General features: G+C 54.5%; 2 protein-coding genes across 3 annotated transcripts in view; both read left to right on the top strand.

Moving 5' to 3' along the window:
* Positions 1 to 106: 106 nt before the first annotated feature.
* On the top strand, positions 107 to 3,329 carry RHEBL1 (RHEB like 1). 2 transcript variants are annotated; one of them, XM_008522051.2, is made up of 8 exons: positions 107 to 408; positions 1,005 to 1,076; positions 1,425 to 1,492; positions 1,767 to 1,849; positions 1,938 to 1,994; positions 2,198 to 2,245; positions 2,585 to 2,666; positions 2,825 to 3,329. In XM_008522051.2, the coding sequence occupies exons 1-8, from the start codon at positions 357 to 359 to the stop codon at positions 2,912 to 2,914; spliced, it is 552 nt and encodes a 183-aa protein (XP_008520273.1). In that variant the 5' UTR covers positions 107 to 356; the 3' UTR covers positions 2,915 to 3,329. The 2 variants fall into 2 exon arrangements, with proteins under 2 accessions (XP_008520273.1, XP_070478258.1); XM_070622157.1 differs by lacking the exon at positions 107 to 408 and adding an exon at positions 446 to 600.
* A 4,248-nt stretch (positions 3,330 to 7,577) lies between these two features.
* KMT2D (lysine methyltransferase 2D) overlaps positions 7,578 to 25,303 on the top strand; it is a 38,520-nt gene continuing 20,794 nt past the window's right edge. Inside the window, 31 exon segments of the mRNA XM_070619543.1 lie at positions 7,578 to 7,715; positions 11,946 to 12,031; positions 12,291 to 12,417; positions 12,584 to 12,807; positions 12,925 to 13,034; positions 13,209 to 13,371; positions 13,691 to 13,856; positions 13,957 to 14,071; positions 14,186 to 14,343; positions 14,548 to 14,693; positions 14,832 to 16,451; positions 16,546 to 17,651; positions 18,102 to 18,215; positions 18,565 to 18,675; positions 19,301 to 19,405; positions 20,154 to 20,335; positions 20,769 to 20,933; positions 21,029 to 21,138; positions 21,234 to 21,281; positions 21,948 to 22,169; positions 22,399 to 22,518; positions 22,606 to 22,719; positions 22,935 to 23,065; positions 23,150 to 23,297; positions 23,498 to 23,563; positions 23,742 to 23,852; positions 24,052 to 24,228; positions 24,295 to 24,379; positions 24,620 to 24,861; positions 24,964 to 25,037; positions 25,247 to 25,297. Of these exon segments, the coding sequence (XP_070475644.1) occupies positions 11,983 to 12,031; positions 12,291 to 12,417; positions 12,584 to 12,807; positions 12,925 to 13,034; positions 13,209 to 13,371; positions 13,691 to 13,856; positions 13,957 to 14,071; positions 14,186 to 14,343; positions 14,548 to 14,693; positions 14,832 to 16,451; positions 16,546 to 17,651; positions 18,102 to 18,215; positions 18,565 to 18,675; positions 19,301 to 19,405; positions 20,154 to 20,335; positions 20,769 to 20,933; positions 21,029 to 21,138; positions 21,234 to 21,281; positions 21,948 to 22,169; positions 22,399 to 22,518; positions 22,606 to 22,719; positions 22,935 to 23,065; positions 23,150 to 23,297; positions 23,498 to 23,563; positions 23,742 to 23,852; positions 24,052 to 24,228; positions 24,295 to 24,379; positions 24,620 to 24,861; positions 24,964 to 25,037; positions 25,247 to 25,297 (6,360 nt within the window). The 5' untranslated portion in view covers positions 7,578 to 7,715; positions 11,946 to 11,982.

Raw genomic sequence — 25,303 nt, 5'->3', positions numbered from 1 at the left:
GCGCAACTGCTGGTTCTCCCGCTCCACGTGAGGCCCACCCTTCCCTCCTGCTGGCAGCCCCGCCCTTATCCTTTCTAATTGACCAATGGCGAGCGGCCTGGAGGGCGGAGCCCGGAGCGGCGCGGCACTGTAGTTCCCCCGGCGGCCGGCTCCCTCGCGTTAGTCTTGCTGTGTTATGATCACGTGGCCAGCTCCGGGCGCGGCGCTTGTTTTGGTTTCCCTCTGGCTTGCCCCTGGCAGCTTAGGGGTGAGAGACTTTTCTGTGCCGGTTTGCGCGCCTGCCTACACTCTGACCTCCTCTTCTTAGGGTTCTCTCAGCCCGCAGTTTTGCAAGCCCCTCGGGGCCGGCTCCTGCCATGCCGCTAGTTCGTTACAGGAAGGTGGTCATCCTCGGATACCGCTCTGTAGGTGAGTCTCCGCCTCGGGGAGAGCACAGACGCACCGCTGCTTTGTGGCCAGAGGAGGCGCACTCCCGCGGGAATGCGACCCAGGGAGGAATGGAGGCATCGTTAGAACGGGGGTGTAGAGCGCGGATGAAGGATGGAGGAGGAAAGGCTGGGGTGGTGGTAGTGTGTGGAGAGCTGCAGGAAGCCGGAGCATGTAAGGGTTAATGTGGGTTTGGCTGCAGGAACATCAGAGTGGTCCCCAGCGTTACTCTGGGGGGTGGGGGTGGGGTCAGGATTTGATGACGGGGGCGCGGTCTGTGTGGGTGTCCCGGTGCGGGGCCGACTTGATCCTAGATAAGTCCGGATCTTCCCAGGGGTAGGATAGGGAAAGGCGGCGGGAAAGTCTTCCTGCGGCGCTGCTGAATGCATCCGGTGGCCAAGGTGCACAGACCCAGCGGGAAAAGAGGGTGAGGGAGGCTAAGGGAAAGCATTGCATGGGGCACTCACAGACTAGGGTGCTAATTTGGGGTCCGCTTTAGTCCTGGGCCACAGCCCGAAAGGACAGAGGATGTGAATACGGATGGTTGATTTGGATACAACTACCACTGCTTCCCACAGGGAAGACATCTTTGGCACATCAGTTTGTGGAGGGCGAGTTCCTGGAAGGCTATGATCCTACGGTGGAGAATAGTGAGTAGAATTCTCCCCTAGGGGTGGGACAGGGAGGGTTTGGGTGCCCGACCAACTCCATAATTTGGGATTTTCCTGGTGCCAAGGAGCTGATTTAATTAGACATTAAGTCTAATGTCTTCTCTAGCAATCCTGTTCAATGAGTGGAGGTAGAGTGTGGACCTTGCAAGATACTGAGTCCAGGATGGTGTAGATGTACACAATCAGAACCCTAACATTGTCTCTCCAGTTTCCTGGAGAGCTGCCTGGACCTGGTCCATCTCTGTCACCCCCAGGGTTAAGAAAGTATGGGGCATACATTGCTAGCCCTACAAGGCACCTCACAGTCAAGTTTTCTTTTCTTTTCAGCCTACAGCAAGATAGTGACTCTTGGCAAAGATGAGTTTCACCTACACCTGGTGGACACAGCAGGGCAGGTACTAGTTTGGGGTAGGGTATCTAAATTTGGCAGTTCAGTTCTGGGAGATGAAGTCTGGTAGCCTCTGTGGCTTATCTATAAAGTAGTATTAAAAGAAAAGCATTTTAGCAGCTAGTAGTGTGCAGCTCATTGGAGCTACCCTATAAATACTTGTTGAATAGAAGTGACTGGAGTAGGCAGTGCCCCCAGGGAGGGTCCCCAGGATGCAGCCCACCACCCTTTGCCATCTGAGTGTTGTGGATCTTGGTACCGATGTTTCTATTTCTTGTCAGGATGAGTACAGCATTCTGCCCTATTCATTCATCATTGGGGTCCATGGTTATGTGCTTGTGTATTCTGTCACTTCTTTGCACAGGTAAGTGACCAAGGTTGTGAGTGGGGACTTGGGAGGATCTGAGGGCTGTTCCAGAATAAGGTTATAGCTCTATTTCTTGTATTTAAAGCTTCCAAGTCATTGAGAGTCTGTACCAAAAGCTACATGAAGGCCATGGGAAAACCCGGTAAGTGGCCCTAGGGGATAGAGACATAGTGTGGACATGAGGGGATGGGAGAGGGCAGAGGGGAGTATGAGTCCAAGTTAGAGAGGAGGCCGAGACATAGATCCTGTCTAGTCTGATGGGGAGTTTTCCAGCCCTGATGTGAAGGAGGTTGGGGTCCATGGGAAATGGGAGAGGATTGTGTAGTAACTGCTGTTTCCTCACAGGCTGCCAGTGGTGCTAGTGGGGAACAAGGCAGATCTCTCTCCATACAGGTATGGAAATCTCTGCAGCTCAAGGTGAAGGAAAGTGAGCCAGACTAGGAATCAGTCAGGCTCTAGTCCTGGCCCTGCCACTGATTTGAACAAGTTCATTGCTTCTCTTTCTACCATGAAGGTTAAGACAATATAACCTTTCTATTGCAAAAGTTATAATTTCATATTTTAAGCCTCAGTCCTAGGCTCCTTTGTTTTCCTATATTTTCTCCTCCCCCACCCCTCCTCCCAAACCTTGGAAGTGAGATGGGTCACAGGAAGTCTAGATCCTATAAAGATTTTACAGAGATCATGGAGACATTGCTATCCTCCATCTTCACATCCCAAATTTGCTTCTAGGGAGGTCCAGGCAGATGAAGGGAAGAAACTGGCAGAGTCCTGGGGTGCGACATTTATGGAGTCATCTGCCCGAGAGAATCAGGTGCTGGGCCTGAAGATTAGGAAGGTGGTGGGGGTAGCAGTGTTTTTCTTATGGCACTGCTTAGTGGTGGGGATGGTGAGGGAGTTGGGTATTTGCCTCAGAGCTGGGTGGTATTGGCAGTGAACTAACTTTTTGCCCTGAATCCCTATCCCTTGCAGCTGACTCAAGGCATATTCACCAAAGTCATCCAGGAGATTGCCCGGGTGGAGAATTCCTACGGGCAAGAGCGTCGCTGCCAGCTCATGTGAACCCTCGGGCGTGGGGTAGCTGCCTTGATTCTGCCCCTGGCACTTGCCAGGCTCCAGTGGGGGCAGGCCCTCAGAACTTCACTGGTACGGTGGCCAGCTGTGTCCCTGGCCCTCTGGGCACACAGTGTGGTACCCTCATATTTGCACACTTTCCCCAGGCTCCAGTGGCCTGGTTGTCAATGTTTACAAAGGGGCAAGGATGTCTCATGGGCACTGGCCTCTAGTCCTCTGTTTTTGCTAAATGAGTTGTTATAACTTGCAGAGTTGGGATATGAGTCCTGGGAATTGCTTATTTGGGACCCAGTCTCCTATGTTGGTTTTGGGTATTGACTGGGTGAAGGTTGCTGGGGACTCCTGAAGTGGAGCTGGCTCCCTGGGGTGACCATGTATATATGCAAATAAACTGAGAAATCTTTTTGTCCTTGACTTCTGTGTATCTGGGGAGAGCTCAGGGCCAATATCTCCTTTTCCAAGGAGTGATGACTATGGTCTTTGGTGGAGAATCAGAGCTAATTCTTTGTTCCTACTTCGTTCTTCTTCCTTACTCCCCACCCATTCAGGACCATTACCCTGAGACTTACTACTTGTCTTTCCCACCTTTCTTTTCCACTGGGTTCTCCCTATTCAAGTACCAGTTGGCTGCCACTCCCATCCAGGTTTATAGGCTCTCCAGATCCCCTTAACTACAGAAACACTACCCTCTAGTGGCCAGCTGCCACATGCTGACCTAGCTTCCCTCCTGGGGCCTTGGCATTCGCTGGAACTCAGAGAGAGGGTAGGATTTGGGGAGGAGGCAGGGGGAGCCCTCATTCCTAATGATGTACGAATTGGGAAGGAAGGTAGAGGCAAGGACTAAAGTGTTGTGAAGATTTTGGCTTTCTAAGAGAGTTGAGTAGAGTGAGAAATAATGCTCCTGGTGTGTATCAATCCCCCCACCCCCTCAGGTCCCTAGTGTCTTTCATGAAAATGGATGTTCTTTGCTCTTTTTATGCCTTTGGTCACTTTTTCATATCTTTCACACCTTTGGAGTCATGCTACTCTTTTTTTTTTTTTTTTTAAAGATTTTATTTTTTTCCTTTTTCTCCCCAAAGCCCCCTGGTACCTAGTTGTATATTCTTTGTTGTGGGTCCTTCTAGTTGTGGCATGTGGGACGCTGCCTCAGCGTGGTCTGATGAGCAGTGCCATGTTCGTGCCCAGGATTCGAACCAACAAAACACTGGGCCGCCTGCAGCAGAGTGCGCGAACTTAACCACTCGGCCATGGGGCCAGCCCCTCATGCTACTCTTTTTAAGTGTCAAAGGCTATTGCCTCTGCCCTTTCTTATTGACCCACCACCTCAGTGGGAGGATGGATATTTCAGCTAGGAAGGTTTGGTTCTATCTGCCCCTACTTTTCCTGCTGCCTCCACAGCCCTAGGGGCAAACTGAGCTAATACCTCCCCCAAGGACTTAAAAGGGTTACATGAATGATATCCTTCACAGGGAGGGCACAGACTTCTGCCAACTGGGGGAACCTGAGGTACCCTGTCAATGCACTTAGTTGGGGAGGATGGGACAAAATTTGGTGTGATTTTTAGCTATGACCTTGTTAATGCCTGACTCTAGGCTAGTTAGGCTTACAATTGAGGATGACGGTTTGTCAGGCTAGTTTTCAAAAGTCCTGCCACCTGATTTTGCATCTCTGATCCAGAATCTAAAAAGAAATAAGAGCTACTGGAAGGAGCATACTCCAAGAGCAATCTTAGTGGCTTAGGAGTCTCTTGATGGTTGTCACTACTTTCTCTCCTTATGTTAAAATTAGGTCCTTTTGCACATCTGACCTGGAATGCTCATTACAGGTAACTACCCTACTGCTGCCATTTCTGTGAGGTCTGGGATAGACTCACAAATGTCTCAGGTTTTCTAGAAGTATATGAAGCAATCTCAAGGCCTGATAGCAGTAGAGAATAGTGGTTAATGGCTGGGTTGGAATAGTTAACTCTTCCACTTAGCTGTGTGGCCTTGGGCAATCACTTAACTTCTCTGTGCCTCAGTTTCTCGCTTTGAAGTATAGTTAAAACTTCATATGGTTGAGGTGAAAATTAAATTGAGGTGATATATGACATGCTCCGCAGAGTTCCTCATACATAATAAACCCTTAAGAAATGGTGGCTATCATGTTATTGGAGGTCATTCTAGTGAGGGTCTGCCTCCCTGCCTCTGCATATAGACAGCAGGGGGTCCTTCCATTTTCCAACTTCTGTCTCTTGGTTTACTCATGTCACTATAGCTAGGACAGGTGTGGGGTCACTGCTGGACTTCTTTGCTGAAATAGACCTGAATGGTCAGTGCAGGGTACATGATGTCGTGTGGCCAGCACAGAGCACACCTAGTCCCGATCCCTCCTACGACCCTGGCCAGTAGGGATTTAGGTCTCCTGCACTGTCCAACATGGAAGCCACAAGTCACATGCGGCTATTTAAGTTTGAGTATTAAAATTAAATAAAAAGTTCCTCAGTTGCACCATCTACTTTTCAAAGTGCTCAATAGCTGCATGTGGCTAAGTTATATTACATAGCGTGGATATAGTGCATTTCCATCACTGCAGAAAGTTCCATTGAACAGCACTGTAAACCTTTTCCCACAAAACCAGCCCTACGCCTGATCTTGCCTGCCTTTCTCCACATCTTCCTTAAATCCTAGGAAAAACATGGCCATTGGTTTGAATCATAGCTCAAGTTCTCACCACATGTGGTTTCTTGGGCAAGTTTACCTATTTTAGCCTCAATCTCGTCATCTGTAACACAGACATAATTCCATGTAATTCACACTCAGGGCGAGGAATAACTAAGAATATATAAAGTATCTAGCACATGGTTAATTTGTCTCCTCCTGTCCATCCCTGGGTACAGCTAATGCAGAAAAGACATTCCAATCCCTTCTCATCCAGACTTGACGGGGGTGGGGGGGTGTCTGCAAGCAGTGTTTTGGGATCTTGTCTAGGGTAACAGTATTCCGACCAGGTAGCAGTACATCCCCTCTGTTTACTAAAAAGGGACACAGGCCCTGAAGATCCGGAGAAAAAGACTGGGGTTAGGGAGGCAAACTCTACATTTAATGTTATGTTGGGGAAGGTGTGTGTGGTGATTGTGGGGGCACTGACAGTCTTCTTTGGGGTTTGAGAACCAGAAGGAACGACCAGGGGCTCGTCCCGCTTTCCTTTGGGCCCCCGAACGTGGCGAGAACCCACCCTTTGCAGCGCCAGGCGCCGTGCCTCACTTTCTCCATTTGCGGACTCCAGTTCCCAGGATGCAGAGCAGCGGCCAATCTCCTGGCTCTTCTTCCATCCCCCTCCCGGGAAAGACTGCCCCTAGCCAAGGCAAGGGGGCAGCTGGAGTTTCAGGGGCCGATAACTCCCAGGGAACAGAATTAGAAAGTGGCCGAAGTCCTAGTTTCACAAGCCGGGCGGTCAAGAAGGCAGTTGCAGGGTCGGGGCAAAGAGGAAGGGGGCTTCATTCCCACGTGTCTGCACGGTGGCCGGCCCGGCGCAGTCAGGGTTAATCCCCGGCGGAGGGATCCCGCAGCGTGTGCGTAGAACTGCAGAGTCACAGCCTTTCCTCCGAGAGGGCCGTCTCCCTCCGCCGCTCCGCTCCAACACAAAATAGGGCCGCGTCTTCTCCTTTCTCCCCTTCTCGAGTGGGGTTCCCCAGGCAAAAGGCCCCCCCAGGATCTCGCGCCGGAGGCTTCCTGAATCTTCACGACCGCTGCCGAGATCTCGGGCCAGGAAATAGCCCCTTCGCAGGAACCACCCTACCGGCCGAACAGGAGGCGGAGGGGGGGAGGCGGAGCGGCGCCGCGCTGCACTACTTTCCTCTCCGGTTGCAAATGGCTGCCTCGTTCCCCACTTTCCGCTCAGTTTCCTGACCCCCCGGCGCCGGGAGCCGGGGTTGAGCCATGCACCTCTAGGCCCCCCGCGATCACAGCCAGTCGGGGGTCGAGGGGGTGCCGCCGATCAGAGCCGGCCAGGCCGGGGGCGGGGCAGCTCCCGAGGCCAGAGGGGAAGGGAGGCGAGCGCAGGGCCTGGAGCGGCCGGAGGGGAGCGGGCAGAGGACTCGCACCGCCCGCCCCTTCCTCTTCCTCGCCCACCTACCCTCCTCCCTTCCCCGGGGGGGAGCAGAAGGTGGGGGGCTCGAAGCCGCCGAGGGCGAGCGCTCGGGGTCGAGGAGCCCGGCGCTGGGTGTGTGTCAGGTTCAGCCCCGCGGCCCCGCCGGCTCCGCGTCGCCGTAGCTCGCGCGGCCCCGGGGCGCCGGCCCGGGCGGGGAGAGGGGCTCGGCGCTCCTGCGAGGGTCTCACGTTCCATCCGGGCCCGGCGCAGGGCGGCGCGGCATTCCTTCCGGGCTGCTGGGGAGGCGCCTCGACGTTCCATCTGGAGAGCCTCGACGTTCCGCCCGAGCCCAGCGCGGGCGGCCGGGGCGCTGGCCCTGCCCTAGGACTGAGAGGCCGCCCGGCTACGCGGATGCGGAGCCTGCTCGCCCAAGATCAAAGCCACCGGTGCTCTCTTTGTGTCCGCTCGGGATTCGCCGCCCTGGGGCTGTCCATGGAAACCTAAACTGCTGGAACTCGAGGCAGAGAACCCCTCTTCGGCTTCTTGCTTTTTTTGGGGAGGGAGGGTGGCCTCTCCGACCTGGATTTACCGTTCTTGGCCCCCGTAAGCCCCCCCGTGCGGGGGGCGGCTGTGATCGCTCTGGCGGTTGGAGGTCGGGGAGCGGCCCGGGCTCTGGCCATGTTCTCGGATGAGGATTTCTGGATCGCCCTGTGAAGAGGTGAGTGAAGTCCGCCCGGCCAGGGCCCAGAAAGGGTTGGACTGGGGGCATAGCCAGATGGACTATCTTGGCCGGAGCTGGCCTTTAGGTTGGAGAAAGGGGTGCCAGAGCTGAGGAGGGTTCCTTTGGCAGGGTCTGTCAAGGCAGCCTGAGCCAGTCGCCAGGGCAGAAGTGAGGCCTGGTGTCTTGGGGTGTGCCTCTTTAAAGACTAGGGGTTCATGGAACCACGGGAGTTTGGGAACCTGGCCAGATTGCCTCTCTGCCTGTTTATTTTTGTGTTGGGGGGGAGCTCTACTAAACTAGGACCCAGGCCCTGATGCCAGCACCAATCCCAATCGGTTGCTTCTCCCTCAGGGTTCCTTGTGGGCCTTGAGAACAGAGCAACTTGGGAGGGGGGTTAGGGTGCCACTGCCAGGTCAGACTTACTGCCAGGTTGGACTTTAAGGTTGTTTTTGCCTGTCCGGACACCCAGAGCGGTCCTTGGGAGACTCAGGGAGCCCTAGATCCTTCGCCAGGCCTTATTTCACTGTGCAAAGAGGAGAGTGTGTGGAAACAGACTAGTATGATGAAGGAGGTGGCTGGGGCAAGAAGGAGGCGGGGCTGGGGGCAGCTCTGGCCTTGCTGTTCAACTTTAAACTACCCCTGCCTGGCAAAGTGACCCCAGCGAGGCCTAGTGCTGTCTTAGCCTGCTTTGCCGCCTCTCCTCTCGGGATGGACATAATCTCTAGGGGGATTATAGAGGAGGCCGTTGAGATTTGCTCCCTGCGAATGTGGGCTGCAAAAAAATGGCTTTTGTCTCCTGCTTTCTCTGGGCCTGGTGTGGAGAGCTGCTTGCCCATAAGTCCCTGGCCAATCCTGCAGCCCCTCCCAGACCTCTCCTGCCCTTTTTGATCAGGGAATTTTAACCAGCCATCTGATCCTGTCCCAAACCTGCAGAAAAGGGTGGCCTGCACCTCTTTGGAACAGAAATGACATGATAAGAGCTGTTTCTACGGAAGCAGGGTTTCCAGCCCTGGCAGAGGTGTTGGGGAGAAGGGATGTGTATGTGAGTGCTCGAGGGGTGCAGCCTGAGCCTCATGCCTCTGGGCCCTCGGCTGGGACAGCCCCTCTCACAGCTGTCATGCTGCCCAGCAGGGATTTGGCTGGTGTGTTTTGCTCCCTGAGTCTAGCCTCTCTACATAGGCTAGATCTCTTTGAACCTGGTCTTGGAAAGGAGAAAATAGGGATTCTTGCCTTGAAAGATTTCTGGGTGGTAACCCGAGGTGAGAAGTGGCACAGGGGTGGTAGAGTGAGGCTAGCTGTCACCCATGCTCTCTGCCCTTGCCTCCTATGGAGGGCCCCTCCTGTTGTCTGTCCCTAAAGAACTTCCTTAGAAGGAATCTCTCCTAGTTAGCTCTGGCTGACCCCAGGATGACCCAGGGACAGTCTGGAGGGTCTACAGGGCCAGTGTTGTCATTTGGATTCTTCCTGGAGGGCCAACCCAAAATGGGGGTGGGGAGAGGTGTGGTTTGATTCTTAGACTGGGAACCAGGAAGTCCTAAATTCTACAGAAGAGCTGTTCACTCAAGGGCCTGCTTCAGCCTTTCACCTCTCCAAGCCTCCATTACCCCTTTAAATGGAGTTAAAGCTCTTGGTCTGGGATGGAGGCAGGGAGGAGAGTGGATTGAGATGAATCCCTGCCTTCCTGCTGTTTTGGGCCTCTTAGGCCTAGGACTAAGGGGAGCCAGCACAGTTTTACTCCCTAGATCTGTACTTCTCTGGGATCTGTAGTTCCTAGTGGAAGCCTGGCCAGGCATTAGCTCAGTTCAGATCCAGGGAAAAAACCCTTGGTTTATCTGTGTGTGTGTTTTGGCTGTGAGTGATGGGACAGGGGAGCCTGTGGTCTTCATTTATTTAGCTCTGTTCAGGGGCCTGACAACTGGGATTCAGCAAGGGGCACAGGTGCTAGACTGCAGGGGTAGGGAAATGGGGCTTAGGCTTCTTGGAGGGTCCCCTAAATTCTTTTTGGTACAGTTTGGAAGACACTTTACTCTTTGTTTCTTGATCTCTCATCTTCCATGGCTCCATGAATGAGGCTCTGGCTTTGGAGGATGTTGGTACTCTATCTCCCAGGGCTGGGTGAAGGTGGTGTCTATATCTCCCCAAGCAGTGCCAGCATTACCAGCTTGAGAGGGCTGCGCTCGGGGGAGGGCAGAGGAATTTGTCCCTCTGGCCTTGTGTGAGGCAGGCCTCCTCCACCCACTGTATTATCACTGTTGCTTTTTATTTCTTGCTGTTTGTGACTCCTTTAGCCTCAGCTTTCAGAACAGAGCCGGTGGAGGATCTTTAGGGGCATGTAGGGGTAAGGTACAGTAAGATGCACACATTTAGGCAACTTTGAAGCCTTCAAGGTGTGGTCAGGCCTTGAATGACTGAGTAGGAAGAAGGGCCTGGCTGGTGCCCTGACCAACCCCTACTTCCCATAGGTGGCTTCTGAGGGCCCCTTTAAGTTCCAGAGCCCCTTTTCTGTGGGACAGCCAGATGACCACCATGGTTTCCTTTCAGGTGTGGTTGTGTGGTAGGTTTGGGAAAGAGATGATCCAGGAATGGAGGTAACAGGTATCACATGATACTTCACTTTCCCAATCTAGTAGATTCTGATAGTATGAGGGGGAAGAAAGTAAAATAAAATTTCCTTTCCTGTGACATGTCACGGGAGGCACATTGCCAGTCTCTGGAAATGGAATGTGAGCTCAGGGAAAGAAGACTGATATTGTGGTTCTTAGGTAATTGATTTACTGACCCTGGGCACTTTTGAGGGTTCCCCCTGTCTCATCTGCCCCAGTCACTCAACTCCAAGTGGCTGACTGGAGGAGTATTTGGTTTGGGAAGAGGGGCTTGTCTTTACTAAGGTTGGTGTGGTCCCTCTGATAAACAAGAGGAGTGGAAAAGCTGAGAAATAAATTTCTCTAACTTTTATTTAGAGTTCTGTTTTAGGGGTTCCCCCTGCCTTCTCTAGGAACACTGTACTTGCTTTCTCTGCTTAAGCCTCTACCCTTTCCACTAAGAGCTACTGGCACCTATCCCCTTCTCCCTTCTTCTGTGGGATCCCTTTCTTCTTCCTCACCTCTGTAATTCTTCTTATTCTTTACTTCTCTCTTTTTTGTACTATGCTTACTAGTTCCCTCTGAGGTTTAGGAAAGTATGCCCGAAGGTGTAGGTCTCAATCCTCTTAGGTATAACTTTAGTGTGTTTCATTTGGATCTGGTATAGGCAGGAGTATCTTAGAAGAGGGGACCGTTACCCCCACCCCCATAGTGTGTGGAAACCCTGCTTGACGGAAGAGGAAGGAAGCTACTCTGCTCTGCTGTGTCCTGCCCCGTTTAGAACTCCTCCAAGTGGCAGTGTGCTTCCTGAGACTACAACTCCCAGCATGCCTAGCCTCAGGCCTGGCTACACATGCTCAGTAACTCTTAAGGCCCACTTCTGTTAACTACTAGGGACACTGGAGGAGGAAGGGCAGTTGGCGTTGCTAAGGGCAACGACCTGAGGCCTTCAGGCTGGGTGAGATCCTGAGCTCAGCCACACCAGGGGCCAGGGGGTGGGCTGAGCTGGACTTGGATGGGGAATGGGTAGAAATTGGGGAGTTTCTTCTGTTCTGATTGGGCTGTCCTGGTTGAAACCAGTGGAGGTCGGGGAGATCCATCCATAGCTGGGCTTTAGTTCCAGTGACATATTCTACATCCTGCAAGATCCCAGACCCTGTCTCTGGGAGAGGGATTTTGGCTGGACTCAGAGGGGTTATGACTACCCCTGGGTTGGCACTGACAGACCTCTAGGATGGTGACTTGAGACCTAAGGAAAAAGGCCAGGGGATAGTGCCCAGCAGAAGCCAAGAACTCAGACATGAGGCAAAGGGTGGTACTAGATGTAGATTGGATGTGCTTCTAGTTGGATGCTATTGCCCTGGGAAGTCTTAGGCAGGAGGTGGGAAGTGGGAAAGGGGGGGAGTGGATCCACTGAGAATCTAGAGTGGGAGAAGAGGGTATGTGTTTATCTGGGGAGGAAGTAGGAGTGGGAAAAGGGTTAGGGAGAAAGACTTTCCTTGTCATTATTACAAGAGTTTGTAGGTATGGCTTTCCTTTGAATTCTTTATAGTTTAGATACCATTAGCTGCCTTGCTTCTAGGATTCTGGAAAAGTGCTTAGTGGGTCTTTCTAGACATATAGATATCTCTTTTGACTCTGAAAGGTCTCCCCGAGAGGGCCCTGCCCAGTCGGAGAGAGGGATGGACAGCCAGAAGCCGCCTGGTGAGGATAAAGATTCAGAATCGGCAGGTGAGTAGGGCAAATTCTGGGTTTACTGGCAGCTTTCCGCCCTTCCCAGGCAACCTTAGATTTCTGGTCCTAGCACAAGGACAGTAGATAAATCTATCTAACAGACAGGTAATTGAGGCACTTTGTTCTTTGGGACAAAAGTAGAAATGCCATCACTGTGATCCACCAAGGGTTTTGGATAATCTCATGGGTCTGATGAGTGGACTAGTATTAAATAGAAGATGATGGCTGATATGTGCTTTTCTGTCTGCTCATTCAGCTGATGGACCTGCAGCCTCCGAGGAATCAGGCGCCACTGAGCCAGACCTTCCCAACCCACATGTGGGGGAGGTCTCAGTGCCCAGTTCTGGGGGTCCCAGGGTTCAGGAGCCTCTCCAGGACTGCAGGTAACTAGTTTGGGGAAATGAGGATTTGATTTGAGAGTCTGAAGCTTTCAAAGAAGAAGATTTAGGAAAATGAGTGCTTGGGAAGCATAGGTGTGCCAAATCATGGGGTTATTGGGGTGCCTGTGGGCAGGGGCCCGGCGTGGTGCTGATGCCTGTGTGTCCACAGTGGGGGTCCGCCGCGGCGCTGTGCTCTCTGTAACTGCGGGGAGCCCAGTCTACACGGGCAACGGGAGCTACGGCGCTTTGAGTTGCCATTTGACTGGCCCCGGTGTCCAGTGGTGTCCCCTGGGGGGAACCCAGGGCCCAGTGAGGCAGCGCTGCCCAGTGAGGACCTATCACAGATTGGTTTCCCTGAGGGTCTGACACCTGCCCACCTAGGAGAACCTGGAGGTGAGTGAAGGGAAGTAGGGTAACTGACTTGGGCAGGAAAGAGGGTAGGGGCTGGGCTGTCCTGATCACCTTTTTTGTTAACTGTATCATTTCTGCTTACCTCTTTCACCTATAAAGGGTCCTGCTGGGCTCACCATTGGTGTGCTGCATGGTCGGCAGGCGTATGGGGGCAGGAGGGCCCAGAATTATGTGGTGTGGACAAGGCCATCTTCTCAGGGATCTCACAGGTGGGGCTGGGGACGGGATTGCCTAGGCAGAGGCAGGGTGGGTAGGACTGGTGGGCCTCTGAGAGTCAAGGTAGAATTAGAAGGGCAGTGGGTGTACTAGGGCAGAGCTAGGGGCCTGCCCTATTGCTTTGGAGAGAGCTGGCTGGCACTGAGGCCTTGTCTCCACCTTGGCAGCGCTGCTCCCACTGCACCAGGCTCGGTGCCTCCATCCCTTGCCGCTCGCCCGGATGTCCACGGCTTTACCACTTCCCCTGTGCGACTGCCAGCGGTTCCTTCTTATCCATGAAAACACTGCAGCTGCTATGCCCGGAGCACAGTGAGGGGGCCGCACATCTGGGTGAGAAGTCCTGCTCTTTGGACATAGGGCAAATGAGGGGCCAAGTGTGCTTGGGGATTTTGTGCTCTGCAGAGCACTCATCGCGGTATATAATCTTAGACTGTCAGTCTGCCCCACTAAAGCGGTGTGAAGTTTGTGAGTTTACAGTGGTGTCTGCAGTGCCTAGAACAGTGCCTGGCATATATTAGGCAGACACTTAGTAACAATTTGTTATTTATTCATTCTGTGTCCATAGAATGCCTTTTAGGCAGACAGCACTGTGCTGAGTCCTGCAAAGAATCCATAGCTGACCTCTGTTCTCTGTCCCTTCCCACTGCAGAGGAGGCTCGTTGTGCAGTATGTGAGGGGCCTGGGGAATTGTGTGACCTGTTCTTCTGTACCAGCTGTGGGCATCACTATCATGGGGCCTGCCTGGACACTGCTCTGACTGCCCGCAAGCGTGCTGGCTGGCAGTGCCCTGAATGCAAAGTGTGCCAAGCCTGCAGGTAAGAATGAGAGGGCAGGAGGGCAGCCTTAGGCGAAGCACAGGTTAGGGTTGAAAATGAGGGCAGGGAGGACCCTGTTATGTGCCCTGTGCTCCTGCAGGAAACCTGGGAATGACTCTAAGATGCTGGTCTGTGAGACTTGTGACAAAGGATACCATACCTTTTGCCTAAAACCACCTATGGAGGAACTGCCTGCTCACTCTTGGAAGTGTAAGGTGAGTGTCCCCGCCTCCTACAACATCCCGAGTTTCTCTGTTGTGATGAGTCCTGTGCTCTCCTTCAGTCGGCTGTCTGACCAATGCCTGTTTTTGCGTGCTCCTTCCCTCTAGGCATGCCGTGTATGCCGGGCCTGTGGGGCAAGCTCAGCAGAGCTGAATCCCAACTCTGAGTGGTTTGAGAACTACTCACTCTGTCATCGCTGTCACAAAGCCCAGGGAGGACAGCCTATCAGTTCTGTTGCTGAGCAGCATCCTCCTGTCTGTAGCAGGTAAGTGGTGTGGACTGGAAGAGATTGGGGAGGGGGATGGGAATACTGAGATTGGCAGGGGCCATGTTAAAGCAAGTTGACTCTGAGAGGAGAGCCCTAAAGGGGGCAGTACAGTCCAAAGCATTCATGCCTTGCCCTGGTGTGTTCTCTGGGAGTTGATAGCTGATGAGAGCCACAGTGCCTGCTCCCCTGTACCCTCTGCAGATTCTTACCCCCAGAGCCTGGCGATACCCCCACTGATGAGCCCGATGCTCTGTACGTTGCATGCCACGGGCAGCCAAAGGGTGGGCACGTGACCTCTATGCAACCCAAGGAACCGGGGCCCCTGCAATGTGAAGCCAAACCACTAGGTGAGTAGGGTCTGAGGGTCACTGGAAGTAATCCCCTTCTATTCGGTGGCAAGGGATGGTTTCTGCTTTGCCCTACTCCCTGTATTTTCTGTGGAGCAGAGCTGAGCTAGGTAGGAGCATAGTGTTCTCTGTCTGCAGGGAGAGCAGGGGCCCAACTTGAGCCCCAGTTGGAGGCCCCCCTAAATGAGGAGATGCCACTGCTGCCTCCACCTGAGGAGTCGCCCCTGTCCCCACCACCTGAGGAATCACCCACATCCCCACCGCCTGAGGCATCGCGTCTGTCCCCACCACCTGAGGAATCACCCCTCTCTCCGCCACCTGAGGAGTCTCCTCTGTCTCCCCCACCTGAGTCGTCACCTTTTTCTCCACTGGAGGAGTCACCCTTCTCTCCACCACAGGAGTCACCCCCTTCTCCCCCACTTGAGACACCCCTGTCCCCACCGCCTGAAACATCACCCCTGTCCCCACCACTTGAAGAGTCTCCCCTGTCCCCGCCTCCTGAGGAATTGCCCACTTCCCCTCCACCTGAAGCATCTCGCTTGTCTCCACCACCTGAGGAATCGCCTATGTCCCCTCCGCCTGAAGAGTCACCCATGTCTCCACCACCTGAAGCATCTCGTCTCTTCCCACCATTTGAAGAATCACCCCTGTCCCCTCCACCAGAGGAGTCTCCCCTCTCCCCACCACCTGAGGCATCGCGCTTGTCCCCACCACCTGAGGACTCACCCATGTCCCCACCGCCCGAAGACTCACCTATGTCCCCCCCGCCTGAGGTATCTCGCCTGTTGCCCTTGCCTGAGTTGTCACGCCTCTCCCCACCGCCTGAGGAATCTCCCCTGTCCCCACCACCTGAAGAGTCTCCCACGTCCCCTCCACCTGAGGCTTCACGCCTATCCCCACCACCTGAAGACTCACCCACGTCTCCGCCTCCTGAAGACTCACCTGCTTCCCCGCCACCTGAGGACTTGCTCATGTCCCTGCCGCTGGAGGAGTCACCCCTGTCACCACTGTCTGAGGAACCTCAACTCTGCCCCCGACCCGAGGAGCTGCGCCTGTCTCCTGGGTCTGAGGGGCGACATCTGTCCCCTGCATCTGAGGGGCCATGTCTGTCCCCTCGGCCTGAGGAGCCACGTCTGTCCCCTCGGCCTGAGGAGCCATGTCTGTCTCCCCGGCCTGAGGAGCCACGTCTCTCCCCCCGGCCTGAGGAGCCGTGCCTGTCCCCTGCACCTGAGGAGCCGCATCTGTCCCCTCAGCCTGAGGAGCCACCCCTGTCACCTCGGCCTGAGGAGCTCCATCTGTCCCCCCATCCTGAGGAGCTGCATCTGTCCCCCCAACCTGAGGAACCACCCCTGTCCCCCCAGCGTGAGGAGCTGCATCCGTCCCCGCAGCCTGAGGAGCCACCCCTGTCACCTCGGCCTGAGGAGCTGCGTCTGTCCCCCCATCCTGAGGAGCTGCATCTGTCCCCCCATCCTGAGGAGCTGCGTCTGTCCCCCCGGCCTGAGGAAACACACCTGTCCCCCCAGCCTGAGGAACCGTGCCTGTCCCCTCGACCTGAAGAGCACCCTGAGCAGCCAGGCCTATGCCCTGCACCTGAGGAATTGCCCTTGTTCCTCCCACCTGGGGAGCCACCCTTGTCCCCCTTGCTTGGAGAGCCGGCCCTGTCTGAGCCTGGGGAACCACCTCTGTCCCCTCTGCCTGAGGAGCTGCCGTTGTCCCCATCTGGGGAGCCATCCTTGTCACCTCAGCTGATGCCACCAGGTAAGGGGATGTTGGTACCCCTTTACTCTGGGACAGTCTTAACTCTTTATGGCACATCTAATCTAAGAGCCTCCCTTTTTCTGTTTCCCTCCAGATCCTCTTCCTCCTCCGCTCTCACCTATTATCACAGCTGTGGCCCCGCCAGCCCTGTCTCCTTTGGGGGAGTTAGAGTACCCCTTTGGTGCCAAAGGGGACAGTGACCCTGAGTCGCCATTGGCTGCTCCCATCCTAGAGACACCCATCAGCCCTCCACCAGAAGCTAACTGCACTGACCCTGAGCCTGTACCCCCTATGATCCTTCCCCCATCTCCAGGCTCCCCAATGGGACTGGCCTCTCCCGTCCTGATGGAGCCCCTTCCCCCTCAGTGTTCTCCACTCCTCCAGGATTCCCTGCCTCCCCAAAACTCCCTGCCTTCCCAGTGTTCTCCTGCTCTGCCACTGTCCCTTCCTTCCCCATTGAGTCCCATGGAGAAGGCAGTAGAGGTCTCAGAGGAGGCTGAGCCACACGAGATGGAGACTGAGAAAGTCCCAGAACCTGAGTGCCCAGCCTTAGAGCCCAGCCCTACTAGTCCTCTCTCCTCCCCCATGGGGAACCTTTCCTGCCCTGCACCCAGCCCTGCCCCAGCTCTGGATGACTTTTCTGGCCTGGGGGAAGACATAGCCCCTCTGGATGGGACTGACACTCCTGGTTCACAGCCAGAGGCTGGGCAGACCCCTGGCAGTTTGGCTAGTGAACTTAAGGGTTCCCCTGTGCTCCTGGACCCCGAGGAGCTGGCCCCTGTGACTCCTATGGAGGTCTACGGCCCAGAATGCAAGCAGGCAGGGCAGGGCTCACCCTGTGAAGAGCAAGAGGAGCCACGTGCACCAGTGGCCCCTACCCCACCCACTCTCATCAAATCCGACATCGTTAATGAGATCTCCAATCTGAGCCAGGGTGATGCCAGTGCCAGTTTTCCTGGCTCAGAGCCCCTGCTGGGCTCTCCTGACCCCGAGGGGGGTGGCTCCTTGTCCATGGAGCTGGGGGTATCTACAGATGTCAGTCCAGCCCGAGATGAGGGCTCCCTTCGGCTCTGTACCGACTCGCTGCCGGAGACTGATGACTCGCTCTTGTGTGATGCTGGGACAGCTATCGGTGGAGGCAAAGCTGAGGGGGACAAGGGGAGGCGGCGCAGCTCCCCAGCTCGTTCCCGCATCAAACAGGTGAGGGGCTATCCAGCCACTGGATGTGATCAACGTCCTGTCACTGTCAGAGGTATAGTCCGGTGTCACTGATACCTTCCCACTTGGCTTACTGAATCTTAGACTCTGAGTCCATCGTCTTGTTTTATTAAGGAGAATACCGATATATAGAGGGGGAGGTGACTTGCCTAGGTTCATGGTTACTCAGTAATAGAACTGGGACTAGAAACTCAGATCTCTCTCAAGCCAGTATTTTTCTCATTGCACCACATTAGCCATTCTTCTTGGGAGAGGGGGAATGGTTTGGGCCAGAGCTACCGTTGTGTTGCTGTCTAAGAGCTTGGCTTTCCCTTGTCCTGACTGGGACTCCTGCGTGCTCTGTCCATTCGTCTCCTCTCTTCCCTCCAAGCCTGTGGACCCAACACACTAGCACTTGACCTGCTCCCATAATCGTCCCCTTCCCTCACTCAGGGTCGCAGCAGTAGTTTCCCGGGAAGACGCCGGCCACGTGGAGGAGCCCATGGAGGACGTGGGAGAGGACGGGCCCGGCTAAAATCAACTACTTCTTCTGTTGAGACTCTGGTAGTAAGGAGAGGCCTCCCATCCCCCAAACTGCTTCAACTGGCCCCTTCTGGATTAAACACCCTTTAAATCCTGCCAGTCCCCTGCACGCTCACTTACTTGCCTGCTAGCCTGGGGCCTGTCCAGCTGTGTCTGCTCCTTCTGTCCACTTGGCCCCCAGGCTTCTCTGAAATCTCTGCTGTTGGGCTGAGGCCCAGTTTGGGAGCTGGGGTGTGCTTCTGCTTCTTAGTCCTGGCTCCTGGCCTTCATCTTAGCCAGGGGTTTGTGCCTCCTTCCCCCAACACTAAAGAGGAAAATGGCTTAGTGGGGGCAGATTTAGCTGCCTCACTTTCCACAACTCTCTGCCTATAAGGTTGCTGATATCGATAGCTCTCCCAGCAAGGAGGAAGAAGACGATGATGACGACACCATGCAAAATACTGTGGTTCTCTTCTCCAACACAGACAAGTTTGTCCTAATGCAGGTACCACACTTGAGCGATGTAGTCCCATCTTCAGCAGTGAGACCTGGCAGACAGAACATTGGGTGTGTGTGTTTTGGTGGGAGGGTAAATGGGGAAAACCAAGGACCTGCTTCTGGGGGTACTCAGCTAATGAGAAAATAGATGGTGAATGGGAATCTCGTTGTTCATTTATTTGTCCATCTATTAAACTTCTCTTGACTGTCTCCTCTGAGCTTGCCACTGAGGTAGGAGCAAGAGGTATCACAGTGGAAAAGGCAGAAATGGTCTCCACCATGTTGAAGCTTATAGTCTAGGGAACTTACGTATGTTCTCACCTGAATAATCTCAAAGCTGATAGAATTCTGTCACATGTGTTACTTTTTCAGCCTGACCCGTCTTTACTCATCTTCCTTCCCCTACTCCTTAGCTTTACCCATGTCAGGCTATATCAATTCAGATTACCTGATCAGACGAGCAAGGCATGCTAGGAAGGAACAGAGTCCCGTGATGGCTTACATTGTCCTGATGCTGTGGAAGGGCTTTTGGTTCCCTGACTCCCTCTAAGATTAATGGGGTAGTCAGTTGCCGGGACTGAGTAGGATGAGGAGACCAGGTTGGACATTTGGGTTCCTGTGTGTTTCCCCAGGACATGTGTGTGGTATGTGGCAGCTTTGGCCGGGGGGCAGAGGGCCACCTCCTTGCCTGTTCCCAGTGCTCTCAGTGCTATCATCCTTACTGTGTCAACAGCAAGGTGAGTTCAGGACCCAGGAGGCCTGGGCTGGGGAATGGGGTCGGTTACTTCTTATCCTAGGCCCCTGTCCTGGCCACACTTCTTAAAGTGGCCATTGGCCATAGAAGTCATTCATCAATCACCAGTGGTTATCAAACTCAACTTGAAGAAGAGTACTTTGGAAATTGTGGTGGTGGTCTTTGTAAGTTTCTTTGTGGTAGACTATGATTTACTGGTATAATTGAATCTATTGTATAAACTGTGAAAACTTTACTGGTGGAAAACATGATATGGTCTGGCGATAAAATGTAAAATCAAAATCCCAGCGGATATCTGCAAAGAGGAAGCAGTGTTTTTGATCCAAGCGTCATCAGTCATTTTGGGGTTTTCATTAATGCAATTTAGAACTTGTCCACTGACAACATTCTTTAACTTGCAGCAGTAACAGGTTCTAAATGTTCAGGAAAAATTGGGGGAATTAACAGCCTAATTCTCTGCACAATCTTTTTGGGGACTTGGCTAGTGAAAGATCATAATGAGGCAGTGGCCGGGTGAGGCTGTTCTCTAATCAGCAGAGATCTCTCGGAGCCTAAGTTTAGAGCCACCATTTTTGGGGTGAAGGTGCTCTGCATAGCCTCCCTGTGGTCAAATGGAGGTCTGGCCTGTGCACTGGAGTTCTCCAGCCCCACCCATCTAAGTCCCACCCTCCCCAAGGGGTCTACCCTCCCCTCTGCCTCACACCCTGAGGAATTGCCATCTTCTGCACCAGATCACCAAGGTGATGCTGCTAAAGGGCTGGCGTTGTGTGGAGTGCATCGTGTGTGAGGTGTGTGGCCAGGCCTCAGACCCCTCACGCCTGCTGCTCTGTGATGACTGTGACATTAGCTACCACACGTACTGCCTGGACCCCCCACTGCTCACCGTGCCCAAGGGCGGCTGGAAGTGCAAGTGGTAAGGAAACCCAGGGGGCCAGCCCAATGGTGCAGCGGTTAAGTTTGCATTTTCCGCTTGAGCGGCCCGGGGTTTGCTGGTTCGAATCCCGGGCGTGGACCTATGCACTGCTTGTCAAGCCATGCTATGGCAGGTATCCCACATGTAAAGTAGAGGAAGATGGGCATGGATGTTAGCTCAGGCCCAGTCTTCCTCAGCAAAAAGAGGAGGTTTGACGGCAGATGTTAGCTCAGGGCTAATCTTCCTCCAAAAAAAAGGAGACCCAGGATCTTCTGAGGGGCCTGGGCCTGAGATGCTAGAGTGGATGTGATGTTGAATACCTAACAGAGGCTGGGTTTAGAAGGCCAGGCTAGTTGCTTGGTTCTCAATGAGGGCACCTCTGGGTGCCTCGGGTAGGTTAGGTGCTGAGGGTCTGTCTTTCTGCCCCCACCAGGTGTGTGTCTTGTATGCAATGTGGGGCCGCCTCCCCTGGCTTCCACTGTGAATGGCAGAATAGTTATACACATTGCGGGCCCTGTGCCAGCCTGGTGACCTGCCCTATCTGTCATGCCCCATACGTGGAGGAGGACCTGCTAATCCAGTGCCGCCACTGTGAACGGTGAGGATGCCCCTTTCTCCTTATATAGGCCCCCTCTTCCCTGTTCTTAACCTTGCATGGTCTGGGTTTATCTCCTCCTGTCTTCCTTCTCCCAGGTGGATGCATGCTGGCTGCGAGAGCCTTTTCACAGAGGATGATGTGGAGCAGGCGGCTGATGAGGGCTTTGACTGTGTCTCCTGCCAGCCGTATGTGGTCAAGCCCGCTGGTGAGTACCAGATGCTACAGAGCGGGAGGAGGAGTCAGGGTGCCTTGCTTTGGGACAGGGCCTCAAGCTGCCTTGGTTTGTCTTTCTCTTCTCAGCGCCTGTTGCACCTCCAGAGTTGGTGCCTATGAAGGTGAAAGAGCCAGGTGAGTCACAGCAATTCTGAATGCCAAGGCCAGAGGGGACCTTAGACACCATCTAGTCTGGCTCCAGCCTCCCATCTTCATCTCCTTATTTTCAGAGGAGGAAACTAACCCCCAGGGTGGTTGAGTGGCCTGCCCAAGATCACCCGGTAGGTTGGTGGTGAAGTTATGACTGGAACCAAGGCCTCCAGTTTCCCAGGCTGAGTTCCTTCCATCAGGCAACGTGGCCTTTGTACTGCCAGAATCTCATCTCCAGAGAGCCTAGAACACAGCTCTTTCTCCTCAGAGAAGGGGGCTGGGGCCATCTCCTCCTCCATCATGATGAGGGCACTGTTTCTGGCATCTTGGGCAGTGTGTGCTGGCATCCAGCAAGTAGGGGCCCTCCTAGCCACAGACAGCTAGAGAATATATTTGGTGAACCTAGGGTTAATCGTGAGCAGAGTTAGGCTTCTGCAGTAGCAGAAACCCCCTGGGTCACTGATAGAGAACTTGGGCCTCAGCTAGCGCCCATGGTTAGCCTGTCCTCTCCGGCCTTCAGACGCCGGTCTGGACTTTGGCCTCTCTCTCTCTCACTGCTTTTGTCCCAGCTAGGGACCTAGGCCGAAACTTGGAGTTCGGGCTTCCCTGGGGCCTCCATCCAGGGGTCACATGCTCATCCCCTTTGTGCAGAGCCCCAGTACTTTCGCTTCGAGGGTGTGTGGCTGACAGAAACTGGCATGGCCGTGCTGCGTAACCTGACCATGTCACCCCTGCACAAGCGGCGCCAGCGGCGAGGACGGCTTGGCCTCCCAGGCGAGGCAGGGTTAGAGGGTTCCGAGCCCTCAGATGCCCTTGGCCCTGATGACAAGAAGGATGGGGACCTGGACACTGATGAGCTGCTCAAGGGTGAAGGTCAGGCTAGGGAATCTCAGGGAGTGCCAAAGTAGTGGGAGTCACCTGTAAGAGTTGGTTGTTGGGTGGGGGCGTCATTGCCACTCCCAGTCTCCCTTAAGCCACTGTTGGTCTTGTCCAAATGGCTCTGTGGCAAGGCATTTAACTCTCTGTTCTTGGGGGCAGGATGACAAGGTTAAAAGGGTCCATGCTTCTGATTTCCCTCCATCTCCTCTGTTGCCATACACAGGTGCTGTAGAACACATGGAATGTGAAATTAAACTGGAGGGCCCCATCAGCCCTGATGGGGAGCCTGGCAAAGAGGAGACTGAAGAAAGCAAAAAACGCAAACGCAAACCCTATCGGCCTGGTGAGGCCCTGGGATGGGGAGGTGGGAGGTAAGGGGCAGCTCACCATTCCCTAGCGGCTTCTCAGCCTCAGCTCTGCCTCCTCGTAGGCATCGGTGGTTTCATGGTGCGACAACGGAAATCCCACACACGTGTGAAAAAGGGGCCTGCTGCACAGGCGGAGGTGTTGAGTGGGGATGGGCAGCCCGACGAGGGTGAGACGGGTGAGGGCTCCAGTGGGGCCTGGGAGAAGGTGGGGATCACAGGACCTATGGAGCACTGCCAACGAGGCGTGGGGGAGGCTCACTCAAAGGGCCAAGAGGGTCGTGGGCCCAACTGGTGTTGGGGGAGAGAATAGGCAGAAGGTGTCCCCAGGCTGAGTTGGGAGCAGCATGCCCATTGTCCCCAGAGAGGCTGACACCTGCCATTCTGTCCTCAGTGATGCCTGCCGACCTGCCTGCAGAGGGCTCCGTGGACCAGAGCTTAGCTGATGGGGACGAGAAGAAGAAGCAGCAGCGGCGAGGGCGCAAGAAGAGCAAACTGGAGGACATGTTCCCTGCTTACCTGCAGGTGGGTCTGAGTCTCAGAGGTGTGAGGGTGGTGTCTGCCCTGCAGGGCATGCAGAAGCCTATATCTCCCTGACTTCTTCCATAGGAAGCCTTCTTTGGGAAGGAGCTGCTGGACCTGAGCCGGAAGGCCCTTTTTGCAGTTGGGGTGGGCCGGCCAAGCTTTGCACTAGGAACCCCAAAAGCCAAGGGGGATGGAGGCTCAGATAAGAAGGAGCTCCCCACTTCACAGAAAGGTCAGTGGTGTGAGGGTGAGGTGGTCTGAGGGGATCCAGCTTCCTTCTGTGCTTAGGAGCTGGCAAGGGAATTTGGTGTGGAATGGGCTGGTCTCCAGGAGTTGGGGGTGGGCCAAGGGCCCTGGCCTGTGGAGCTGGGGACCCATTCTGGGCATCAAGTATAGGGCATCTCTGATTGGTGTGGGGACTATTCCTTGTAGGAGATGATGGTCCAGATGTTGCAGATGAAGAATCTCGTGGCCCCGAGGGCAAGCCTGACACACCAGGTGAGGGCTGCTGAGAAGACTGTGTCCTATCGTGCTTTTGTGTCTGTCAACCTGTTCTGCTTCTGAGCACCATCAGGATTGGAGGCTGGAAACTGTTCCATGCCTTCTGTGGCTCAGGGTGGCCGGTGTTGTGCCTCCATACTGGCCTTGGCTGATGGCTTTCTCCTGGTAATTGCAGGACCTGAGGATGGGGGCGTAAAGGCATCCCCAGTGCCTAGTGACCCCGAGAAGCCAGGCACCCCAGGTGAAGGGATGCTTAGCTCTGACTTAGACAGGATTCCCACAGAAGGTGAGGCTGTGACCCGCACTCGTTGTGTGTAAGGGTCCTCTGTGGGAGAAGGAGAAGGTCCTACCTGTGGGACTTTGATCTGTATGGCTTCTTTGGTGGGGTGTCCTGGGCACCTTCCCTGACTATGACCATTTATAGATCTGTGATGTCCCCTGAACTCTGGTCTTCCTGAGCAGCATCCTTTGTCACTCCCCCACAGAACTGCCCAAGATGGAATCCAAGGATGTGCAACAGCTCTTCAAGGATGTTCTGGGTTCCGAACGAGAGCAGCATCTGGGCTGTGGAACCCCTGGCCTAGATGGCAGCCGTACACCGTTGCAGAGGCCCTTTCTTCAAGGTGATTTGGCTGAGAGTGGTTCGAAGACTGTGTGGACAGGTATGGCTGAGCTTGCCCCCAAGATGGGCCACTTGCTCCCTTTCTCTGATCCTGTGTTTCTTGTAGGTGGACTCTCTTTGGGCAATCTCCCCTCCAGCAGCCCAATGGACTCCTACCCGGGCCTCTGCCAGTCCCCATTCCTGGATTCTAGGTTGGTATCGATGCTTAATCTCTGTGGGCAGTCCCTGTTGTTCCTTCCCTCCACCTGGGGCCATACTGAGGGAGGGAACCTTGGACTCCTGGGTGCTGCTGTAGCAACACTTCCCTCTGCTCCTTCGTTAGTGGCCCTTATCTGTTGGGGCAGGGCAGTGGCCTAGGGGTTCTTGGCAGTTTTGTCTGGGGTGAGGATTGGCATCCCTGCCCCCTGTGACTCTCTGCCCCTGCGCCCCAGGGAGCGCGGGGGCTTCTTTAGCCCAGAACCCGGTGAGCCAGACAGCCCCTGGACAGGCTCAGGGGGCACCACGCCCTCCACCCCTACCACCCCTACCACGGAGGGTGAGGGCGACGGGCTCTCCTATAACCAGCGGAGCCTTCAGCGCTGGGAGAAGGACGAGGAGTTGGGCCAGCTCTCCACCATCTCACCTGTGCTCTATGCCAATATGAACTTTCCCAATCTCAAGCAAGATTACCCAGGTACTTGAGGGACAAGGGCAAGGGACACACCCTGGTAACATGGCCCATGGGTGCAGGGGTTATGTTCCAGGTCTCCTTTAATGCAATCCCTCTGCCCTCCAGACTGGTCTAGCCGTTGCAAACAAATCATGAAGCTCTGGAGAAAAGTTCCAGCTGCTGACAAAGCCCCGTACCTGGTGAGACAGAGAGCTTGGGTCAGCGTGGGAACAGAGAGAGGGGGGTGTCTTTGGGAAATTCACCTCAGTTCTTTCCATTCCCCACTCCCAAAGCAACTGGGCCAGAAGGGATCAGCTTCTGGGTAGGGAGTGTGAGCAACATGATGAGGGCTGGGGAGCTGGGCCTGAGCCTAAGCCCTGGGCCTAAGGCTGTGTCCTGTATCCCTCAGCAAAAGGCCAAAGATAACCGAGCGGCTCACCGCATCAACAAGGTGCAGAAGGTGAGT

The sequence above is a fragment of the Equus przewalskii genome, chromosome 5 (assembly GCF_037783145.1).
Source record: "Equus przewalskii isolate Varuska chromosome 5, EquPr2, whole genome shotgun sequence".
Lineage (NCBI taxonomy): Eukaryota > Metazoa > Chordata > Mammalia > Perissodactyla > Equidae > Equus > Equus przewalskii.
The sequence above is the reverse complement of the archived record's forward strand: the minus strand, read 5'-3'. Positions and strand labels throughout refer to the sequence as shown.

What these genes read in the sequence shown, in the direction of transcription:
- RHEBL1 (XM_070622157.1), top strand. Translation starts at nt 498, where the DNA reads ATGGAGGCATCGTTAGAACGGGGGTGTAGAGCGCGGATGAAGGATGGA. An exon ending in TGGTGGACACAGCAGGGCAG is followed by an intron (nt 1,493 to 1,766) that starts GTACTAGTTTGG and finishes ATTTCTTGTCAG; the next exon opens with GATGAGTACAGCATTCTGCC. An exon ending in TCTGTCACTTCTTTGCACAG is followed by an intron (nt 1,850 to 1,937) that starts GTAAGTGACCAA and finishes TTGTATTTAAAG; the next exon opens with CTTCCAAGTCATTGAGAGTC.